Raw genomic sequence first — 24,425 nt, 5'->3', positions numbered from 1 at the left:
GAATAGAAGAATAGAATCGGGCATTTATATAGCGCTTTCATATGTACTACTGTACACCCAAAGCGCTTTACAATCATATCAGGGGATCTCTCCTCAACCACCACCAGTGTGCAGCATCCACTTGGATGATGCGACGGCAGCCACAGTACAACGGCGCCAGTGCGCTCACCACACACCGGAAAAAATACCCAATTTTTCTCTCCAAAACGGTACCAATTTTTGTTTTTGATAAATGAGAATCATTCATATTATCAGATTACCTCACCTAATGCACTGAAAAAGGCTAAGATAGTAGGCTAACACTAATTACACTGTAATTCCATGTTATTAAATATGTTACAATCTAAACGTAAATGCACATTGTTCTAGAAGGGTGACATCATCCCTTACATTTTACACGGCTACATTTACTCACATTGTAATGCTGATAATCAGCCTGGGTGCCAGCCCGAACCCCGAACCCCGCCCACAACATTTTATGGTCGGGAAGTTCGGTCTGGACTCGATCCGCTGAGGAGTAATTATGCTCGGCTCCCAGAAGGCCGAGCCAATCAAATTGCCAGGGCGGGCTTTAATCGATGATGGACAGATGATCTGCGGTTACGTAATCACCCACGTCACCAAAGAGCGCTTGGGTTGAATTCGTTTACAACAAAGATGACTGCAGCTGGAGAATTGAGATTTCACGAGTTCACACTTACAAATATGTCAAATAGAATAAATGCGTATATGACGCTGTCCGAGGAGAGGGCTTCAAGCCAAGACAAGAGTGAGGATTCGGGGTGGTGGAGGGATGCTGAAAAACTGTCAAGGAGTGTTAGGTAAGTTGACAGAGTGAATATGCTTCCTCATGCTGATATAGGGTAACGTTACACATGGTATTGTTTGATGACAAGTTGATATTGGATTGATTATTTGTATAAATATACTTTGTTTATGAAACATCATGTGTAGATTCCGCCATCGCGTCTGTTATAGAAAATATCCACAGAGCATTCATTTTAAAAGAGTAACAGAGAGCCGTGACATTTTGTTGGTTGAAAATATGAATGAAGAACATGCGTCATTTACTCCGTTGCTCTGATTGGTTGTAGGTCTATCCAATTGAGTGCAGAGTTTTTTTTTCTGGTTCGGTTGTGAAACGCCCCATAATCACAGCCCTATGGAGCGGTATCAGACTCACATTCTGACTAGAATATGAGTATGACGAAGACAAGCTAGCTGATAATATAATTTGTAAGGAAAATAGTGCACTAAATAGGGAAGTTATTGCCTATAAACTTTTTCAAAAGAAACAAACACACACACACACACACACACACACACACACACACAAATGCATGTCTCTTTGTAGTCTCACCGAAGCTGTTTTATCAGCAGCATCCACACACACAAAAAAAAACAAAAGTTGAACATGAAAAATGTTCTTGCGCAAGTGCACTTGCCAAAATGAAGACGGGTTGTATGAAATGGATCAATCAAAAAAATGTTGTTTATTAACGAGCTGTGGTCACGCACTGATGGAAACGCAGCAGTCAACGCCATGGTTCATAAGGTGCACTGATACTGAATCTGGCGGCATGGCGAGCGTGAGACGCGTGTCTCTCTATGTGATAGATTGTGAAGTAAATGGGAGCGGGAATTCACCGCATTATGAACTCGTCGCGCAATATCCCCAACCTCACACCAAATGTCAGGCCCTGTAGACAGGCCAGTCTATATAAATATCATAGTAAGCAGAAATGTGAAATGTACCTTAGCATATTAGAGGAAGACGCTGATATCTGGATTGAATTGATGCTTGAAGAATACACTTCCACAGCAGTCACGAGTAACAGCAGGAATTGGCGGTTAAAGTTTTCTAAGCTTACTTTGATTCGATGACAGTCACGAGACCACGAGATCCAATCACGTTGATGGATAAAAATAAAATTAAAACAAGCATGTAATGAGAATTTAAACACTATACAACTTTATACACTTTATATATTTTCTTATTTTTTTTTAAATGTAATGTATACATTTAATATCCCTTGCATTATTCTGCCCTGACATAAAATGACTAAATAAATAAATAAGACGTTTCTCTATTCTGGCTGCCTTAATCCATTTATCTATTTTTATTTTATATTGAAAAAATCGTGGGAATTCAATAGTGGATTTGTTCTTTCACTATTATATAAAATGGTAAATTAATTTGCTCTGGCCTCCCGTGCCACTAAGTTTACCCTGCTATTATTACAATCAAGGAAATATAAAAAGGCTTGTCACAGTTATGTGCTATTGGACAGCCCCAAACAAGGAAGGAAGGAAGGAAGGAAGGAAGGAAGGAAGGAAGGAAGGAAGGAAGGAAGGAAGGAAGGAAGGAAGGAAGGAAGGAAGGAAGGAAGGAAGGAAGGAAGGAAGGAAGGAAGGAAGGAAGGAAGGAAGGAAGGAAGGAAGGAAGGAAGGAAGGAAGGAAGGAAGGAAGGAAGGAAGGAAGGAAGGAAGGAAGGAAGGAAGGAAGGAAGGAAGGAAGGAAGGAAGGAAGGAAGGAAGGAAGGAAGGAAGGAAGGAAGGAAGGAAGGAAGGAAGGAAGGAAGGAAGGAAGGAAGGAAGGAAGGAAGGAAGGAAGGAAGGAAGGAAGGAAGGAAGGAAGGAAGGAAGGAAGGAAGGAAGGAAGGAAGGAAGGAAGGAAGGAAGGAAGGAATGAATGAATGAATGAATGAATGAATGAATGAATGAATGAATGAATCAATGAATCAATGAATCAATGAATGAATATCTGGCTGTATGTTGTTAAAGTCACACTCCGGATGTTCGGGGCCTTTTTTGACCCCATATAGGATCCATAATGCCCCACTAGACCATAAAACCGATAACTTGTCATGAAAATCACAAAAATTATGAAGCAACACTATACTACAAGCACAATGTTAAATGTGCGCGCACACACACACACACATATACATATACACACACACACACACACACACCACCATCCCCCAACATCTGCAATATGGAGCATCTGCTGGACATAGTACACAAGGAAAGCTTCTCCACAGTTCTCTGCACTGTAGCACAAAGAATCTCAAGAGATCTCTCGCATGTTGCCAGTGTTTCCTTGTTAGACTTGGTTGGACCAGAATGCACATTGCTGTGGAGAAACAGTTGTCGTACTGCTCTTGTTTAAGAACTTAAAAAACAAAAAACATTTTTAATAATACAAATATATAATTGTTTTGTTTACTTCTCATCTATACATTAATGCTGTGCTTTGGGAGATTTGAAGTACTTTTGTAGCCTATCTATTTACTGCATAACTCCTCAGCTACACCATTAGCATGCATATGAAATATATAAAAATATATATATATATATATATATAAAAAAAACATTCATTAATAATGATCCAAATTAAATATGAGTTGTTTCTGGATATTGATCTGTTTATTAGATGCATAATTCTGCCATCTGGTCAGAATTTGTTTTGCAGATAATATAGTTTTAGCCAGAAAGTGTAATTGCCATATACTTCCAGCAGAGGCCCTATATAGATCCATTCATTTTTTTTTTGACTAACTGCTCTTTTAACAGCTTTTGTTAGGAATATATTTAATCATTTTAAAATACATTAAATCAGTATTTTTGTCAAAGTTTAGATTTTTTTGTTTTTGTTTGAGGTCTTTTGAAGTGTCTTCTTATTGCAATTAGGCATGACGATATTTTAATTGCGGATGGATTGGGGGGGCGGGGGGGGTATAGAAAAAAACAACAACTTGACAACTAAACAGAATTTTACACAATTTTCACGATTTCAATTCTTGGGATTTGATTTCAATCTTGATTCAATATTGACTCTTTGGATAAATATTAGGTAGGCAACAGTAGATGGCCTACATGTTAATTTTTCTCAAGAAAAAATATATCTCACATAATGCTGTAAACATACAGAGAGAGAGCCCTGTTAGCTGGTATTATTAAAGGTTAAAAATTAACATTTATATATAATATTATATAATTTGGTTTCCATTATAATAACAATTATGACACAAGTAAAAATATAATACACATATGTAATATAGTGCACATATTTAGCAAAATACTCCTCTCTATAGCTATTTTGCCTAGTCAACTAACGTGCTGGTCAGTTAATGGCTTTCTGGAGGTAAATGTAACGTTCTGTGCCATAACTGTTCACCTGCAGTTTTATTGACCTCTTTCCATGGCTGAAAAACTCTGATTGATCGATATAATGTATGAGGCATATTTCGGTAAGTTGAATCTTTAAATAAAAAGTAACAGATGATCGGTTTACTTGAACTGAGGCGCTATAGCGATCTGTCACGTCACATTTACAAGTGCCAAAACAGTATTTATTGTCTTAATTTCGTAATAAAATGTACAGAACCTGAGAAACTAACCTGCTCTGTCTAGTCTGTCGGTGTCAGTGTCTTTGCTCCGTGATTTTTCGCTGCGTGAGAAAATGAATGTGTGGCGCGAGAAAAGTGTAAATTGCGTGAGTCTCACGCTGAATGCGTAGAGTTGACAGCCCTGCTTTTAGAAGGGGGATAAATCGACGGCAGCATTCCTCTTTCCGACATGCTACTTCTCCATGTGAGGATTGTTTACATTAGACTAGAGTGCGCACTGCGCCGCATGCACAGTGCTTCATGTGGGGATTGTTTACCTCAGAGTGCACACGTGTTTCGCGCAGCATATACGCAGTGTTTGTTTAAGCGGTTGATGGAAAATAAGCTAATGCGCGTTCTATAAATATAAATTCTGATCTATTATTTTTCACGGTATTTTGAAGTGCTCGCGATAACAATATCGTGCATATTCATTACCGCGATTTATCGCATTACCGAATACCGGCACATGTCTAATTGCAATAATGCCACATACATTTGCAATAAATGATGTTTTATAAACAAAGTTCGGGAGGAGCACGTTCAAATAATCAATCAATCAACCAATCTATCAATCATCTCATCAAACAATTAATGTCTATCAGCATGAGAGGAAGCATATATATATTCACTCCGTCAACTCACCTAACTTCCTTGACAGTTTCAGCATCCCTCCACCACCCCGACTCCTCACCCTTGGCTTGTTCTTTCACAGCCAGGAATACGGGGGGAGTACTCTGGGTTCGGGCCGAATACCGAGCCCGGAGCCCTCTCCTCGGACAGCACGCCAAATACGCATTTATTCTATCTGACTTATTTGTAAGTGTGAACTAGTGAATGCCACATAAGTTGCCACTAAAAGAAATACTTGATTGCAATTACATATGGATTTTCTGAATCTCTGTGGGCTTTAAGAGATTTCAGCCCTGTTGCTCAGAGGTCTTTAAAGGTCCCCTATTATGCAAAATTCACTTTTGCATGCTGTTTGGACATAAATGTGTGTTGGCAGTGTGTGTACACAACCACCCAATAGTGATAAAAATCTACTCACTCCTTTTTTATTAATCCCCATAAATCATCAGCACAGCAGTGTCTCCCAACGACCTGTTTTCAGAATGCGGCTTTAGTGACGTCACTAAAGCCACAGGCCCCGCCCACGAGTGTTGACAGACACAGCCGTTTCAACATAGACCCGCCCTGATCGTGTTCACAGTGAGTTGGACACATCCGCCATTGCTGCACTGACGAGAATGTCTCCCAAGCGTTGTAGGTGTTGTGTGGCTGGATGTATTAATCCACATAGCTCTCTCTATTTACTCCTGAAATCTGAGGCAGCCGCTGAAGACGGGGTGGAATTATTTTGTTTTTAAAGAAAATGCTCCCTCAACTCTACCGAAATTCGTTTATGTACTTGCGCACTTCTTATAACTTACTGTGTTTACTCAGTTCTTACGGTGATTTTCTGGAGTAAAACTGACGCTTCATCTTTTGTGTTATGTACAATAAACTTTATTAAACTCATCAGTATATGTTTGATCATCATTCGGACCTGGTCTGAAACAGCAGACTTGTAGGCTATTAATAATGGATACATACAAGCAAATGACAAATACGTTATAACCGTAATTAAACTACTAAACTATACCCGTTCCATCTCTATACAGCACTCTGACTTTGTAGGCATTATTGTCCGACTCAGGGTCGAAATGAACACCGTTACTGAGAGTTTCTGATATAATCATCATTCCGTGAGATGAAATTGTCCTGAGAGACTGAGCGCGAGCTCATGAAGCTCCGCCCCCTGGGCCGTACAGCAGCAGCTTATTTGCATTTAAAGGGCACACACTAAACAGCCCGTTTTTCTGAGGCCCAAAAAATGACAATTTAAACATACTGTAAAAAATGATCTGTTGGGTATTTTGAGCTAAAACTTCACATACACACTCTGGGGACATCAGAGGCTTATTTTACGTCTTGTGAAAAGGGGCATAATAGGGGACCTTTAAGAAGAGGAAGGTCTCTTTTAAGTCTCTGTTGCGTGATCAAACAACCTCTGGTGTTATCTTTGTGGTTTTCCTTGTGTGAATCACGATGTCTCGTACTTTTTTTTTTTTTTTTTTCACTCTTCAGTGTATGAACCTGGACACAATTCATCTTCACACTCCGGCTCTAAAATGCAGATCTTCTCTCATCGCCTCTGCAGATTTCCCCCTCTTAATGGTCCTGCTTTAAGGCGAGACACGGCAGGCAAAAACATCGTTTTTTTTTTACTGGTCAAGTTTGAGATTTGGGGATATTTGTCTTCAATAACATGTCTTCTTTCAGACTTGTGTTGAAAAAAAGTCCAAAATACACATTTAGGTCTTTATTTTATTACACTTTGTCTGTTTGCGTCTGTAGATTTCTCATAAATTCAACAAAAGTTCGCGTTCTTAATCATCCCGCTGCTCTGCGATCTCTGCCGTCAGCCTGTCATCAGAAGCACCGTTAGGAAGCTCTCTCTCTTGTGTACAATCCTGTCGGATCCAAATACGGTCATTTCCTTTTTATCAGCAACCAATCGTGAAAGTAAAAGGGCTGAATGCGCAATCTCATTGGCTGATGAAAAATCTTTAAAGCCCGTTTTCTCAAAATGACTTTTCTCTCATACTCCAAGGACGAAATCTCCACTTCAGTAGCACCTATATACACCAAACTTTCCAGACTTGTAACTAGTTATATTATGAAGACATTTACAGAGGGATTTGTAAATATATTATTCCTAGCCTGATTTATATAACATTTTATTCCAAAAAACATGGCGGAAATCATTTTTTTAAGGCTATTGACAGTATTTTCTGATTTACAGGATAACAAAAGTAGATATCCATAAATCCCTCTGTAATTTTTTTCCCATCTAATATGTGAACACAATGAAAAAATAATTTTTAATCTGGCTTTATCCAATACTCAGATATCGTTTTTTAAAATATATGCAAATTAGTGCATATTTGATTAGATATTGCCTGATTTGCATATTTAAACATTAAATTACAGAAAACTTGTAATAATTTTTTTTCTCATCTTAATGTAGGTAATCAACTGGGAAAGTTGATTGGTGATATCTGCTAGTTAAAATTTTTACCCTATTCACCTGTAGTGTCTCGCCTTAAAACTATTTACCTAGTTATTTCTTTTTTTTAATGCTGTAATAAAACTATGTGTTGTTCCACTTGATAATTTCTAAATACAACTTTTAAAGCCTGTTTTGTAATTGTATTGTCAGTCATTGTATTTAGACTTGAACAGAAGATTACAACTCAAAAATGTGTAATGGTAAAAACTAGACAAATTTTTTCATATTTGCTTAGTGTCTTATCTGACTGTCATGTGGTGCAGCGGTTTGAACACTGGGAACAGTTTCATAATGTCTCGTCTCAGGGTTTGAAAATTAACTTTTTCTCTCACCAGACAATTTGGCTACAAAATGTTTACTCCGGTCAATTTTAACATTGAGCTCATTTTTTTGTACATTTGGAGTGCTGTCAATACAGAGAACAACGACAAAAATCGGTGTTGCCTACACGGTGTTATCCTCTTTTTAAAATTTGCACCCTGTTGACTTCAATGGGGCACGTTTTAAACCTGCTTTTAGCCTCTTAACATCCTTGATGTGTCATTACAAGTGCACAGGTCATGTGAGTGATTCCTTCGGAGTGAACGCGGGTCAATCTGACTGCAGTAGATGGGAAAGATATGAATAAAAATGATGTTTATTCAGCCAGCACACATACCTGTATTTACATCCTGTTTATGGTCGAAGTCCATAGTAATCGATTGTCGAGTTCACGCGCGTGATCATAGGTACTAAACCAATGCGCGTGAACTCGACAATCGATTACTATGGACTTCGACCGAAAACAGGATGTAAATCCTGAATAAACATCATTTTTATTCATATCTTTCACATCTACTGCAGTCAGATTGACCCGCGTTCACTCCGAAGGAATCACTCACATGACCTGTGCACTTGTAATGACACATCAAGGATGTTAAGAGGCTAAAAGCAGGTTTAAAACGTGCCCCATTGAAGTCAACAGGGTGCAAATTTTAAAAAGAGGATAACACGGTGTAGGCAACACCGATTTTTGTCGTTGTTCTCTGTATTGACAGCACTCCAAATGTACAAAAAAATGAGCTCAATGTTAAAATTGACCGGAGTTCTCCTTTAACCCTCTGAGGTCGGCAAACGCGCCCCCGCGTTTTGCTGGACTTTTTTTACATTGTAGCACTTTAAACTTAAATTACTCCGTCATTTATGGTCATACAGAAAAAATAAATATAAAAAAAGAATCTGTGATATTTCTACTTTTGTATGTGTCCACTTACAATCAAATCAAAACATTGTGCTTTTGTAAAATAAAGAAAATAAACAGGGTGTGCGTTCTGCCTCTCCGTCGCAGTGAACTTTTTTTTCTTGAGCACGTCTATAAACTGAAACAAAACTCAGCGAATACTTGTCACACATTTATGAGCCATATACCTTTATAAACATTTAAGTGTGTACTTTTAAATGATCGGATTCAAACTGAAAATAAATATTCTCTGTTTAAGTAATTTGTATAAAACCAACAAGATGTCCAGCTTCTCAAACGCTTCCTAATTACTTTTAATTTGACCACGCCCACTCGCGCAAAAGATATTCACATGCAAATCTCCACATGGAACGCGAACGCGCTCATTACCTCAACAACAAAACACTTCATCAGTCTCTGCTTTTCGTCGAGTTTGAAAGACGTGAGTTACATTGGCTTTACCCCAGAAGAAGAACGCGATTTCAAGACAAGAAAGATAAGGTAAGAAATTCTTACATATTAGTTTGTTATTGTTGCATAAATTTCACATTGCAGTTGAACTGTTGCTAGATATATGGTGAATATTATAATATTTAGACCCGTGTTTACTGTTACTGTGTTTGTGGATATCTGCTCAAACGTAGATATGTATATGGTAGGCCTAACCATAATGTTTTATATTTGAGCGCGATCGCGTTTGAATGTATCATATTTTTTATCGCGATCGCGTTTGAATGCATCATATTTTGGAAAAGCAAAACGCTCCAAACGGCTTCATGTTTTACTATTATCTCATTTCATATCATCATAACGAATGGAAACATTTGAAGTAACATGATAATCAATATATTTTTCTCTAGCTTAGTTGTTACTGAAATCTTTTTGAAAATGTATATAGGCTGCTATATTGTTATTATTTTATGCAGCACTGCGCATAGCCTATACCTACAAGGCACAACAAACCTGTGTTCATTATATAATATATTGTTGGAAACATTTGTGTGTGTGAGTGTGTGTGTGTATTCTGTGAATTTTAAAAAGCAATTTTAACCAGAAAAATCTCAAATGTATTCCCAAAATCGTGCAGGCCTTTCTCTTGATATCAGTATGTTCACTCTTTTTTTTTTTTTTTTTTTTTCAGGGCCCAGATGCCACTGAGTCCTGCTGACTTCAACATTCACAGTACATGTCTCTGTACATGAACATGGTAAAGTGAAAATCAAACACCTTGGAAATGAAAGGTATGTACAATGTTTTTAGGAATGGCACAAAGGTCTCTTTCTTTGGATCATTGTTATCAATAAGTTTTTTTTGTTGTTGTTGTGTATCTTTGGATTATGTTGTAAATAAATCCAAACAATTTTAAAAGCCATTCTTTTTTTAATCTCCTCATTCTTTGTGCAAGGTTGGTCAGAATGATGGGCCCTGATAAGCTCCTAATAGGGCCATTAGGGAGTGTCTTTGTCTTTCTCAGGTGTAAAAAGCCTTACATATTAATGAGATGATCCGCCCCTTCGCATATTGCTTTTTCACACAAAACACGTCGTAAAAATTTTAAATCAATATATTGTCTTCTCTGAATGAGCAGTCAGGGTGATTTTCGCATAGTTTTAGAGCAAATATTCTAGGCTACGTGATACAATTTTCAAAAGTCTTGTGAAGAAATAATAAGTATGGGTTTCATGGCCTTATTTCAGTGAGAATTTTTTTTTGTATTTTCACAAACCACGCATAAATGTCATTATCTCAAAACTACAAACTTTTACACACATGCTGTTGATATATTATTGTAGCAGAGTTTGTGCTGAATACAGTGTAATTAGACTTTAGCCATGAAAATGTCACAAGTAACAGAAATAAGCACAAATGTCAGAGCATGTCAGAACACCTCCAGGGCCCAGAAAACAGCTCAGACCCCAGAGGGTTAAGTTACCGGCCATTCAGAACTTCTACAGTGTTATCGCTAGTGTTGTCAAAGTACCGGTACTTCGGCATGTAGCCTTTAATGCTTATGTATTACTTACTTATGATTACCGTCATAAATAAAGTAACTGAATTGAATTTCATATTTTTTTCAAATAGTTAAATAAAATAGAAAAGTAGTTCCAACAGTGGTGCTGTGGTACCGAAATTGGTACCGGGAACCGTAAAATTTTAATGGTATCGGTGCCACTCGACCTGTCAGTCAACTCGTCAACGTTATATCACCCTGTAGCCCAAGACTGGTTGCCCACTGAAGCTAAGCAGGGCTGAGCCTGGTCAGTACCTGGATGGGAGACCTCCTGGGAAAAACCAGGTTGCTGCTGGAAGAGGTGTTAGTGAGGCCAGCAGGGGGTGCTCACCCTGTGGTCTGTGTGGGACCTAACGCCCCAGCGTAGTGATCGGGACACTATACTGTCAAAAGAGCACCGTCCTTCGGATGAGACGTTAAACCGAGGTCCTGACTCTCTGTGGTCATTAAAAATCCCAGGATGTCCTTCGAAAAAGAGTAGGGGTGTAACCCCGGCATCCTGGCCAAATTTGCCCCTTGGCCTCTGTCCATCATGGCCTCCTAATCATCCCCATATACTGATTGGCTTCATCACTGTCTCCTCTCCACCAGTAAGCTGGTGTGTGGTGGGCGTTCTGGCGCAATATGGCTGCCGTCGCATCATCCAGGTGGATGCTGCACATTGGTGGTGGTTGAGGAGATTCCCCCTTCCTTGTAAAGCGCTTTGAGTGCCTAGAAAAGCGCTATATAAATGTAACGAATTATTATTATATGCGCCTGCCACTCGACCAGTCACCGTTATATGCGCCTGCCATTCAACCCGTCACCGTTATATGCGCCTGCCACTCGACCAGTCACCATTACAGTCACCGTTATATGCGCCTGCCACTCATGCCCGTAATTGAGCGCGTCTACACAGCAAAAACTCCAGTGTTAAATTAACACTCCTGGGAGTGTATATGAGTCCACACTCAAGAGTGTAAAGTGTTAAAATATGATTGTTAAATTAACACTCAAGAGTGTTAAAGTTAATGAGCTAATTAAGTGATTAATTTAGTAATGATTGATCATTATTGAAGACACCTGATGTTAACAAGCAGAATCACTGAAGGAGAAAATCACAAATTGTAAGTTACCATTATGGTGATGGGTGTTTGTTTTAGTCAGGCTCTTGACCCTTATATGTTTACTTTAGATTTTGTTTGGCTGTTGTATCTTATAACTGCCCGATGAACAAAGAGAAAAAGTGATCTGATGGTGTTGGTTATATTATGACATTCATCTTTTGAACTTGATCACTGAACTCATTAAGATCCTTATTTCTGACTTAGATTTATGTTGTTGATTACAGCATAACTGTGAACCTGCATAAATATCCAGAATTTTAGATATAATACAAAGGATTTCTTAAAAGTTGTTTTAAAAAAAAAATCTTTCTTTTAGGCACACACAGACGTCAAGATTCAGTCTATGCATCTCAACAATGGTGACGAGCAGAATATTCAATTAGGAAAAGTAAATTACATAGACAATTCAGATCATAATTTATTCATACCGCAGTGCATGATGGGAGCCATTAATGAGTTGTGATTGGTGGCAGCGACTGCAACATGCTTTATTATTGTCACCATTGTTGAGATTCACAGGCTGATTATTGATGTCTGTGTTTCTAAATAAATTCATTTGAAAGTCTTTTGATCAGAACAATGGTTATGAAATATTTTTATATTTTATATTATATGAAAAATACTGAAAATCATGTGCTGTAGAATCACAGAGCTGCTGTAACTAACAAGTTAAGCCATCTCAATAAGTTTTGTTTTACAGATCACAACATGATTATGTCAAAACATAACCAACACCATCAGATCACATTGTCTCTTTGTTCATCTGACTGTTATAAATCAATAACAGCAGACAAGCAAAATTTAAAGTAAACATATAAGTGTCAAGAGCCCAACTAAAGCAAACACCCATCACCTTAATGGTAACTTACAATTAGTGATTTCCTCCTTCAGTGATTCTGCTTGTTAACATCAGGTGTCTTCAATAATGCTCAATCATCACTAAATTAATCACTTAATTATCTCATTAACTTTAACACTCTTGAGTGTTAATTTAACACTCATATTTTAACACTTTACACTTTTGAGTGTGGACTCATATACACTCCCAGGAGTGTTAATTTAACACTGGAGTTTTTGCTGTGTAGTGGCTCTTACTAAGCGTCGCACCAGCCACAAGATCTCTCACCCCCAATTTCCACCGGCTGCGTTACGGCTCCGGCACGGCGGCGGAGTCAATAGGTTTCCATTAAAGTCAATGGCCCTCATTTATCAAAAGTGCGTAAACCAAATTTCCAGCGTACACCTGGCGTACACCCAAAACCACGGTGACTTTGAGATTTATCAATATGGACGTTGGCGTACGGCACGCTCAAATCCTACGCCAGCTCAGGAGGTGGTGTACGCACGTTTTGAGTGCGGGAATGCGCAGAAAAACAATTCCTAACACCACAAAACGCACTGACAAACTAAAAGATATGATATATTATGACCCACTGTAAAAAAACAACAACATAGTAATTATAAACTTCAGTGTTTATTTTTGTGCAACATGGACTTCAATGTTTAATTTGTGTGACTTTGCCAAAGCATTTGAATTGTAGGCATATGTATTCCTTAAGTTGCGAGCCTGTGCGCTTTACCTGACGTTTCAAGCCTTGTTCGCCTGGCTCCGCAGCGCGAGTCTCCGCAGCGCGAGTCTCCGCAGAGTGCGCGCGCACCTCCCCAAACGGACGAGGCGTTTATACTCGACGGCTCGCTGTTGTACTATTCTTTGAAACGATGGTTAGGCCAGGGTTAGGCCCGGCAGGTGTGCACGGACTGGGTTTAGTAATGAAAGGCTTTCAATGACCAAAAAAATAATTCAGACTGACAAAATAATAAAAATGACATTCTTCTTCTTTTAAATAATAATAATAATAATAATAATAATAATACAAATAATAATAATAACGACATTCTTCTTCTAAATAACAATAAGCGTCATTAATAATAAAAATCTAGAAATCTTTCTCTTCTTTGCCGTCTTCCATGGGGCAGTCAAGGACTAGTGGTTAGGGAGTTGGACTGGTAACCCAAAGGTTGCTGGTTCGATTCCAGAACCGGGGGGAAATGACTGAGGTGCCCTTGAGCAAGGCACCTAACCCCTAATCGCTCCCCGGGCGCCACACAAAGGCTGCCCGCTGCTCTGGGTGTGTGTATCCACGTTTGCAGTGTGTGTGTGTGTTAACTACTCACTACTCTGCTCCTAATGTGTGTGCATTAACTTGGATGGGTTAAATGCAGAGGTCAAATTCCAAGTATGGGTTACCATACTTGGCCGTCACGTGTCACTTTCACTTTCACTTTCACTTTCCGTGTGTCCATGGCGTAAAATGAGGGTGTGGGGGAAGCGGAGACTTGAATATATAGGGGCGTGTTATTCTAATGACGATCGTTTTCAGCCGCGGCATTTATCAAGGGCAGGTATTGCGTACACCTGGATTTCAGAGGTACGCACAGCTTCATAAATCAGGCGATGAGAGGAGTGTAAGCATAATCTTACGCCAATATATACGCCCGTTTCTACACAAGAATGATAAATGAGGGCCAATGAGTGTATTTCCACTGAATGCGGTACAGCTGCGTTCCGACTCCGGCGATCCGCAGCCCTCCGGAGCAGATACGCAGAGCTTCTATTTTTGCCGGATGCCGGAGAGCTCCGCAGCAATTCAGCACTTATATCGCGCGATCATACGTGAATTTGCGAGATCTCGTGGGTCCTTGTGACTTCAGCTGTCAGTCATGACCGCAGCCGTTCCGCAACAAATACGGACCTGGTGGGTATTGACGGACGACGGAACACGGAGCTGTCACGCAGCGGAGTCGTTCCGCAGCCGTTACGCATCTGGTGGAAATTGGGGGTCACAGTTTAGATCAACCAGACACTCCTATTGATGCACATGTGCAAACAGACAGTAAAATACTGCTCTTATTTGCCATCTTATCTTACATTTTATTCGCTCTTTTTGACTCCGATTGACACGCTGAAGCGAAAAGCAGACGAAGAGTCTTCACTACATCGATTTGTTTGTTTTATAGGCTATTTTATTTCATTTTATTTACAGAATATTGCAGAATATCAATTTAAGGATGAGGTCTTTGAATTTGCATCAGCGAGAACAGCAAAACAAACAAAAAAACTTGTTCAGGCAAAGAACAAAATTTTATTTTAATAATTCAAATAAATAGAAATTAGTTAATGGGTTTTTACCAATCGGTGACTCTACCAGTGGCCGTTAAAAAATCAACACCGGTACGGCAAATCCAACACAAATGGACTCATTTACTGAATTTAGAGCGTGAAATTGACAGCATTTTAATGATTAATCTAAAATGTTAAAATAAAAGAGAGGACACGGCAACGTTTTGCACTTCGTTGTTATTTTGCCAGTTTTTCGCACAAACATCTAATGCAAAAGATGGGAGCTACAAGACATTAATAACTTGGTTGACACAATTTCTACATAGACCTTTATCAGAATATCGATCACAAGTAGCCTAATAATTATGATCTACCATAACAACAATTTGCAACAAAAAAAAAGTAAATAAAATAAATTCAAATAGATAGGCCTAGGCTATAAAACAAACAAAATGATGTAGTGAGGAATCTTCGTCTGCTTTTCCCTTCAGTAAAGTATCAGGCAGTAAAAGTGAGAGATTTTGAGGCAGGCGCGACACTAAGGTGACGTGACACGCTCCATTATGGACAAAAAGAGCGAATAAAATATAAGATAAGATGGAGCAGTATTTTACTGTCTCTTTGCACATGTGCACCAATCGGAGTGTCTGGTAGATTTAAACAGAGAGAGATCTTGAGGCAGGTGTGACGCTAAGTTGTGGCTGGCGCGACGCTGATAGGTAACGTGACGCGCGTTGGTTCACAGACATGTTCGAGAAGGTTATCTGTTTGGGTGATCGGTGTAAGATGGGGGTCTCTTAAAGAGAGTTGGGAAATGAAGGAGGAAGTTCCAGTGCTATGTCTTTGTGAGGTTTCTACAGCTTCTATAGTATCAGAGTCTATACATTATTTTCTCAACACATTCTCACTAACAACTCGTCTGAACGCTTTGTCAAGACTGCTTGGTGTCACTTTGTAACACACTGGGACCCCTTCAGTGTTCAAAAACTATTACAAACTCTCAGTCTCTCTCACATACACACCAGCCAGGATGATTCTTACTGGTCCACTTACTTGAGTTTGTCCAGTGTGCTATCTGGATGGTTCATTGTATCAGAGAGCAGCTTCACTCCTGATTCTCCTGGGTGATTGTAGCTCAGGTCCAGCTCTCTCAGGTGTGAAGGGTTTGAACTCAGAGCTGAAGCCAGAGCAGCACAACCTTCTTCTGTCACCAAACACTGAGATAATCTACAACAACAGTAAGTGTTCATGTCAGTGTGCTTCATTTTTAGAGAATATACACTACAATAAACAACACGGCTCTTCAACCCATTGATTATCTTTACAAGGACCTCTGATTGATTACAATTAGTGATGTTGAGATTACCCAATTTCAAAATTGACCGTGATTACAATGGTCACGTCATTAAACAATAAGAATTTTATTTAAAATAAATAAATAAATAATTAGTCTTTCAAACTTGTGTGTGGCGTGCCCTCTGTCTGGATACTCTGTGAGGTTGTTACTATAGTAGCTGAGTTTACTAGGTGATTGTTTAGGTAAGGCAGGGTGCGTGCAAATCAACTTTCAGCACATGTGAAACTCTCAAATTGAAAACATGGTGGAACAATGCAATCTCTTGTACTTGCCGAAGAAGTTATTTTAATAAGCTATTGTGGAATTCTGGCTATCTAAACATGATTCAGGAGTAGTTGAAGACAGGTATGCAATATGCAAAACATTTAGATGAAAAGTGTCAGCAAAAGCGGAGAACACATCTAATATGTACAGCACCTGAGGGATCATTACCATCCACGCCCAGATGAAGGTAATCATTTTACAAACATAATAAATAGCCTGTTACTTACTCCTATCAAATAATCGCTATGAGCTTTGTTATTTTGATAAGAACAAGGTCTTAACTTTCAAATGAAACATTTTGACACTCTTTAATGCATATGACAGATCTCTATAGCCGCATATCTGTTTAAGCAGAAACATGGAGCGCACCTGAAATGATCATCTCTGTATCTGTGCATCTCTGCACCTGAACTGATCATTGTACTACTAGTTTGTCATGAACGCTACCTCTGAAAATCCTCCCGTCTGCCACCAGTGGTCTCCCTCAGCGGAGTATTAGCACTTGGACTACAAATCTCAGAACTCGCATACCTGGACTGATTGCACAAACATTTGTTCTCTATTTTATGGACTAGACTATTTAACCCTTTCACTCGTAAGTTTAAAATATTCTGGCTGACCCCCCAGCATGAGTTTTTCAAGGCGACCGTTATTTAGAATGTGTCACTTTATGGTTTCCATGGTGACGCGCGTCATTGCTTGTCACGTGACACCCCGCAGCAACAACAGAGCTGAATGAATGATGATCTGCTTTTATGCCATTTTTCCTTTTTTATTCAAAATATTCACAAATTTGTTAGATATGGCATGAAATATCTGATATTCCGATTGTCAAATATATGCAAGTGGAAGTGTTTTGTTGTTTAACCACCTTTATAACGATCGCGTTAGTTCAGCTGTATGCGCGATGGGCGCTGCCATCTTAGTTTGTGACACAGACGCAGTTCAGAGAATCGGATCTGTTGGATTTTATACAACACGTGAATTCATCCACTTCTCCCGAAATACATAAAAGTAAGTGGCTGGTGAACTGGGAGAAGAATAGAGTAAACTTTAAAGTTACTTACACAATGTGTATCTGATATGAATAAAACGTGTCTAATTATAATCGAAAGGATTATTATTTGCCTCTTCCTTTGACATCAGTGTGTATTTTACAAACTCTAAATGTATTGTTTTTTTAGTACTTATATGTCTGAAACCTAAAATAAACATTACGTGGTTGAAAACACTGAAAAGTTGTGATATATGACAGCTCTGAGCGAGCCTGTCTCTGGCTCAGCGCCAGCCAACGCGCGAAAGCACATTTGAATTTAGCAGTTGATCACGTCATGCACTGACTGTTCTAATCACACCGGTGTGATCGTACGCTCCAGGGACCAGCCTAGACTGATCACACCGGTGTGATCGTACGTGCGAAAGGGTTAAGCACTGAGCACGCTAAGCAAAGTGTGAAGTCTTGTTTTGCCATGGGTAACATTTCTGAGCTTTTTCACCAAAATTGACCAATTCATCAATTTAGAGATCCATATTGAAAATCTCATTTACTCTCAGAAACCAAACAGATTCTCTAATCCACTTAACCAAGCAAACTTCCCTATGGATGACACTGAACCCATGCAGGTAGGATGAACACATCTGTCCACAAAGGAACGAGAACACAAGAACATCTAGGCACAGGAACAGTTTCTTCCCACAGGCCATTTCCCTTCTGAACAGTTAACATACCTTCCAAGGCATATTCATACTAATCAAAATACTGTAAATATGTTCATAATCTGTAAATGTTTATTCTGACTAAACCCAACTGTGGCCTTATACTTTTTTCATATTTTTTCATTTATATTTTTATTCCTAGAATTTGTATTACTATGTTTCTTGTTGCATTTGTATATGTGCACTGGAAGCTTCAGTACCAAGAAAAAACCATTGTGTATGCAAGCACACTTGGCAATAAAGCTCTTTCTGATTCTGAACATGTCCACATAAGATGATACCGAATATACATATTCGGTTTAAAACGCTTATGTTTACATGAACATTCGCTTGTGCAGAGCCGCGGGTCTTCCTCGCATCCGTTTATCTTACATCTAACAACTCAGCGACTAATTGTAATCAGCAGCAACTGCAATATAAACAAGATTAATAAACGCTTGCTTTTAGTCATTGACAAACTCTGGCAGGACAAACACAAACATCAAACACAACTCTGGCAGGAATTAGGAAAAACAACACACAAACCATCTGTCTATGATAGAGCAAAAACTAAACTAAAAAGTTCTGCGCATGGTCACCTGACCAAAGCTGCGATTTGATTGGCTGTCTGTTGCGTGATTGGAGCATGATCACTATGTCGGCTTGTTCTGTATAATTGTTGGATGTATAATACTGTTATCCAGCAGATGGCGCTGCTGACCTCCTCTTCTACAGTCATACTTGCACACAGCAAAGTCTTCTAGACATCCCCTTTCTACAGCCACAATCCATTCTTCAACAACCTTGGTCACACATTGCTATGGATTTTGTCACTGATCTCCTGGCCTCCCAGGGTAACACCAATATACTACAGTCATGAATGTTTTTCTAAGGCATGTCAATTAACACATCTACGTAAGCTCCCAACAGCTTTCGAAACAGTAGAACATTTCATCCACTACATGTTTCACTATCATGTACTACCTGAAGATATTGTCTCAGACCGGGGTTCCCAGTTCACATCTCGGGTCTGGACGGCCTTCCACCAATTCAATTTAAATATAAGCCTCACCTCAGGATATCACTCACAATCAAACATCAAAGCGAAAACCTAAACCCAGAACTCACAAGGTTTCTTAGATTATACTGTCAACAGAATCGGTCGGACTGGAGCAGCTTCTTACGCTGGGCTGAATATGCTCAAAATTCCCTTCAGAAACCCTCCACTGACCCTTTCCAATGTGTCCTGGGATTTCAAACACCTCTATTTCCCTGGTCAAGGGAACCCTCTGAGTTACTGGCCATTAATGACTGGCTCTGACAGAGCAAGACAGTGTGGAACCAAACACACGTCCAGCGTCAACGTGCAGCAAAAAGATAGAAGAAACAAGCTTATCATCACCATCGTTCCAACCCCAATTATGTATTTTTTTGTGTATTTGTGTAATTATGTATCTTGATTTTTCACTTGATTCTGTGAGTCGGGGTGAACACCTGTGAACATCCCAATTAGGCAGCACTAATCGAGTCTCATGAATGTAGTCACACTTTTGTTAAGTAAAAAATTACATTGTGGTTTGTTTTTCACCAAATACTGTCAAATGCCCCCTAGAACACTTGGAATATATGACACGTGTTTCATGTGACCATTGATACTTTTGCCTCTTTTCTTAGCTTGATGCTGTTCGCTATTCACTCCCATTATGTGAATGGGTGTGAGCTGGAATTATTTTTTTTTATTATCCTTCTATAGTCCAAAAAAAAAAGAAGGGCACACTGCATTAGAACAGCAGCAGGGTGAGTAAATGATCACTTAATTTTTGGGTGAACTATCCTTTTAAGTGAGTTGCATAGAATATTAGAATATAACACAATGACATATTATACACATATATGATATACATACACATACACATACACATATATACACATATATGACAGCTTACTATTATTTTGCCCAGATCAGATGAAATCCCCTTAAATACCTCAATTTGTTGAGTTGACAGTTTGGACTCTTAAGTCCAATAGAGAGCAGCCTCACTCCTGAATCCTGCAGGCCATTGTTACTCAGGTCCAGCTCTCTCAGGGAGTTTGATGATTGTAGAACTGAAGACACAACTTCACAGTGCTGATCACTGAGATTACAGTCTGTTAATCTGAAAAAAATAGAGGACTCTGATTAATGCTGGTGTCCCCACCAGATCGCACGACTTTCTTGGTTAACCAAGTTCAACATAAAAGATCATTGATTGTCACATTGATCACATTGATTGTATGTGTATAATGTTTTATTTCCTTGTTTATACAATCCTTTATAGTGGAAAAAAGAGTCTTGTTAGTTGAATAGTGTCATTCGAAATAATTTTTTTTATTTTTGTTGGACTTTTTGCCTTATTGATTGATAGTAGGGGTGTAACGGTACGCAAAAATCACGGTTCGGTACGTACCTCGGTTTTAAAGTCACGGTTCGGTTTATTTTCGGTACAGTAAGGGAAAGAAATGCAAACATTAAACTGCAGGTTGTTTATTACTATAAACTTTTTTTTAACAATTTGTTTACACTTTTTTGAACACTTTTTAATAAAACATATAAAATAAAAAAAAGAATAAGAAATAAAATACTGCTGCAAAGTTCTCCACTAAATAAAATACTCTCAGTCTCAAACCAATATCACATAATAAAATAATGAAAAATATAAATAAATAACTATGATTACAGTGCTGCATTACCAATCCCAGCTTGTAGGCCTACTCATATTTAAAAATTAAGGCTGGGAATCGATTAAAAAAATGAACTAATTAATTGCACAATTTGCTGTAATTAATTGCAATTCCTCCAAGCTTGTAAATTATCAATAATTAAACTTAGAATCACCTAATTAAATGAAACACCGGGGAAAAAAAGGAACAGAAAATAGCCCTATATTAAAATAATATTAAACATAAATATATCAATGTATTATTTAGGGCTGCAGCTATCGATTCTTTTTGTAATCGATTAATCTAGCACTTTATCGATCGATTAATCGAGTAATCGGATAAAAAAATTAGTGTGTTTTTAAACAACCAAAACAAATAATGCATAACGAAAACGATGTGGCTGTAAAATAATCAAGCATTTGGCTTTTATTTCTAAAAAAAAAAACCCACAAAAACAGCTATTTATTCCAACTCCAACATTTGGCTCCAAAACTAAGACTATTTATTGTACTTTTTACCCATTTAGTGTTTATAAGTGCCAGTGCCAACAATTATATAACAATACAGTTAAGTCAACTTTATACTGTAAAACATGTATAACATGTAAAACTATGAATACAAACTTAAATAGTAAAGGCCATTTGGCCTAAGTTTTGTCTTCTTAATACAACATTACAAAAAAAGGATTGCACCTTCTGCAAATTACCCACCGGAGAACAAAAAATAAATTAAATGAATATAAAATACCAAGCCAAACAGGTACACAATGTATACAATTTATAAAAAAAATAAGTGTAGCTTTAAAAAGGGGAATGTTTTATTGCAAATATGTTAAAAAGAACAGCATTTTATTTCTCACTTAGGCTAGTTGAAGTATATTAGCACGTTTTGTAGCATTATATTTTTTTGTTAATTGAAAATGTTCTATGCTCAATTACTTTGGTAGCCGATTATGTCTTCCCTAAAAGTACGAGTGGATTTGGAGAAGCAGGCTGGGGAGTTTCATTTTTTGTTGTTGTCTGTAACTATTTGGCAGACGTGACAAACAAGGTCTCGCAAAGACTGCAATGCAATATTTGTTCCTCCATCGCGTCCCGGTGTATACAGTGAATGCATGCTGAAATTATTGTTGCGTGGCTACATAAAAGTTTGAGCATATGTGATGCATTGCCGCAATTGGTCTGACTGGCGCGTGAGAGAGACGAGGGTGTGTGTGTGTGTGTGTGTGTGTGAAGGGGTTCTTTTTTAGGCTATACTCTCTTGCAGTTGAACATGAATACATTTACTACTTTAAAACATCAAAGCTAAACATCATATCTAGTCAAACCGCATCACGACATCGCTACAAATACAGTATGGGATTAAAATCAGCGAACATCAATGTATAGGCTTCGGCACGGGCGGAAATATTGGCGCTGGGTTAAAAAAAAATGCGGGGGACAGAATCGTTACCTTGTTTCAGCGACGCTGGAAGGAAGCGATCCCAAACTTTATGGACATCTTTACTCTCCGCCATCGCGCCAACTAAATTCAAAATGTATCACGCGCTATTGTGCTTCCTGAACACTGAACAACGGTCCGTGTGAAATCAGATCCCTGCGCGTATAGTGCGCGTCATAGGAATTTAACGAGGCGTCGAGGCAGAGTTTTTGCCTCGAGGAATTTTTGTAATCGAGTAAATCGAGTAACTCGATGAATCGTTGCAGCCCTAGTATTATTATTTTTCAGTAATCAATCAACATAATCAATTTAAGATTTTTTTTTATATATATATATATTTTTTTTTTTTCTAATTATCAAAATAAAATATTGTCCTACAAAGCTATTATTACCAGAGCATGTGATCAGAGCCTAAGTGTACCATTGTTGCCAGCATGACTATACCAGCTCAGCAAACAGAAGTCTACTACTGAGAAATTTCACGTTATTTGAGCGGACTTTGCTTTTCCAGTGCGTGATCGGTACATGATTGGAGTGTTTGGGCCGTTAACGACAGAGCAGAACGCGCAGCGCAAACACGGAGTCGAACATTGAACATTGAGCAGAGAGCGCAGACAGAAACACACACACACACACACGCAGAACGGAGAGTGCGGCGGCGCACACAGAGCGGAAAAGCTTTTTTTCGCCCTGCAGTCGATTTCATTGGTTTAGGTTACAGTGACCATAGATATGACAGTGACGACGGGTAAAACTTTAGAATCAGCTGCAGGGCGGGATTTGCGCTGAACGTGGAGAGTTCCGCCACTTAATATGTTCGTGTGGAAACACAAAAATGTACCTATGTTCCGCACACAAAATATTGCATTCGGTCATTCGGTACACACGTGCACCGAACCGAAAGCCCTGTACCGAAACGGTCCAGTACGAATACACGTACCGTTACACCCCTAATTGATACTGTGACACAAAGATGGGAGAGAAAGGAACATGATCAGGAAGGGACCTTGAATCAGACCGAATCGCTGTCATGTATTTTTCAATTTTATTTGTATTCCAATTTTCACAATACACATTGTTTTAATGCTGCAATTAACCTCTGATTATAGTGGTTCTAAACCTTGCTTTTAACCCTGGGTAAAGGAACGTTTCACATTTGTAAGTTAGAAGTGGGATTAGCACCACTTCTTACACAGAGTAATGAAACCCTGGTCCAGAGCAGGATTAGAGTCGCTTTTGTGCTGTTAATCCCACATTGCGGTGCAAAACTTGCACAGTGTGAAACGATACAGTGTTAGAGTGTTATGGCTAGATGCAGTGTTGTGCCAGTTCATACTTAAAAAGAACTAGCTCAAATTTCAGTTCACACAGATGATAATGAACTAGGTCATGTTCATAGTTAATTTTTTTTTTTAAATGAACTAAGTTCACATATCTAAAAATGAACTAGTTCACGTTCATTTGTTAAATTCTTTTTAAGATAGGCCACTATCTTACTCAATAGAACCTCTTTACCATCCATTACCAGCTGCAAATCACTGCCACTCCAAAACTAATCAAAATTATTGTACCAGTAGCCACGTTTCCATTACAGATTTGCGCAAATGTTTTGCGCTATTATCTAAATATCGATAAAAACGATTGCGAAATGACGACGTTTCCATTAACCGATGTTATGCGACTAAAACGTCTTTTATTTTCTCTCGCGATAAGTCATTCCAAAAATCACGGCAACGGACGTTGGTTTATATCACAGCCACTGCATTAGACATTATTATTATTATTAATGGAAGGAGACGTGGCGTGTTATACAAGCATTAATGGCAGGGAAAGACCCTTATAATGCGAAGGACACATATAGCCTAGGATTTTCTGGGTGTTTCGCCCTCATTTCTGCTCCGAGGTTTTGATTGTGGCATTTCTTTGAGATTTAGAATCAAGTAGCCTATTAGGCTATAGCCTATTGTTTCTTTTATGAATTTAATAAAGAACTCTGTCTCGTATTC

At 38.6% G+C, this 24,425-nt stretch overlaps 1 protein-coding gene across 2 annotated transcripts in view; it reads right to left on the bottom strand.

Annotated features, from left to right (window-relative positions):
- Positions 1-24,425, bottom strand: part of LOC311295345 (NACHT, LRR and PYD domains-containing protein 3-like) — a 50,676-nt gene that overhangs the window by 10,258 nt on the left and 15,993 nt on the right. For both annotated transcript variants that reach the window (XM_084416671.1, XM_084416670.1), the window contains exons 4-5: positions 20,265-20,435; positions 16,017-16,190 (exon numbers count right to left, since the gene is read on the bottom strand). In XM_084416671.1, the coding sequence (XP_084272797.1) occupies positions 16,017-16,190; positions 20,265-20,435 (345 nt within the window). The remainder of the gene's footprint in view (positions 1-16,016; positions 16,191-20,264; positions 20,436-24,425) is intronic.

This window comes from Rutilus rutilus (genome assembly GCF_951802725.1).
Source record: "Rutilus rutilus genome assembly, chromosome: 1".
In the NCBI taxonomy this organism is placed as follows: Eukaryota; Metazoa; Chordata; class Actinopteri; order Cypriniformes; family Leuciscidae; genus Rutilus; species Rutilus rutilus.
Note: the sequence above shows the minus strand (reverse complement) of the source record. Positions and strands in the feature narration are given on the sequence as shown.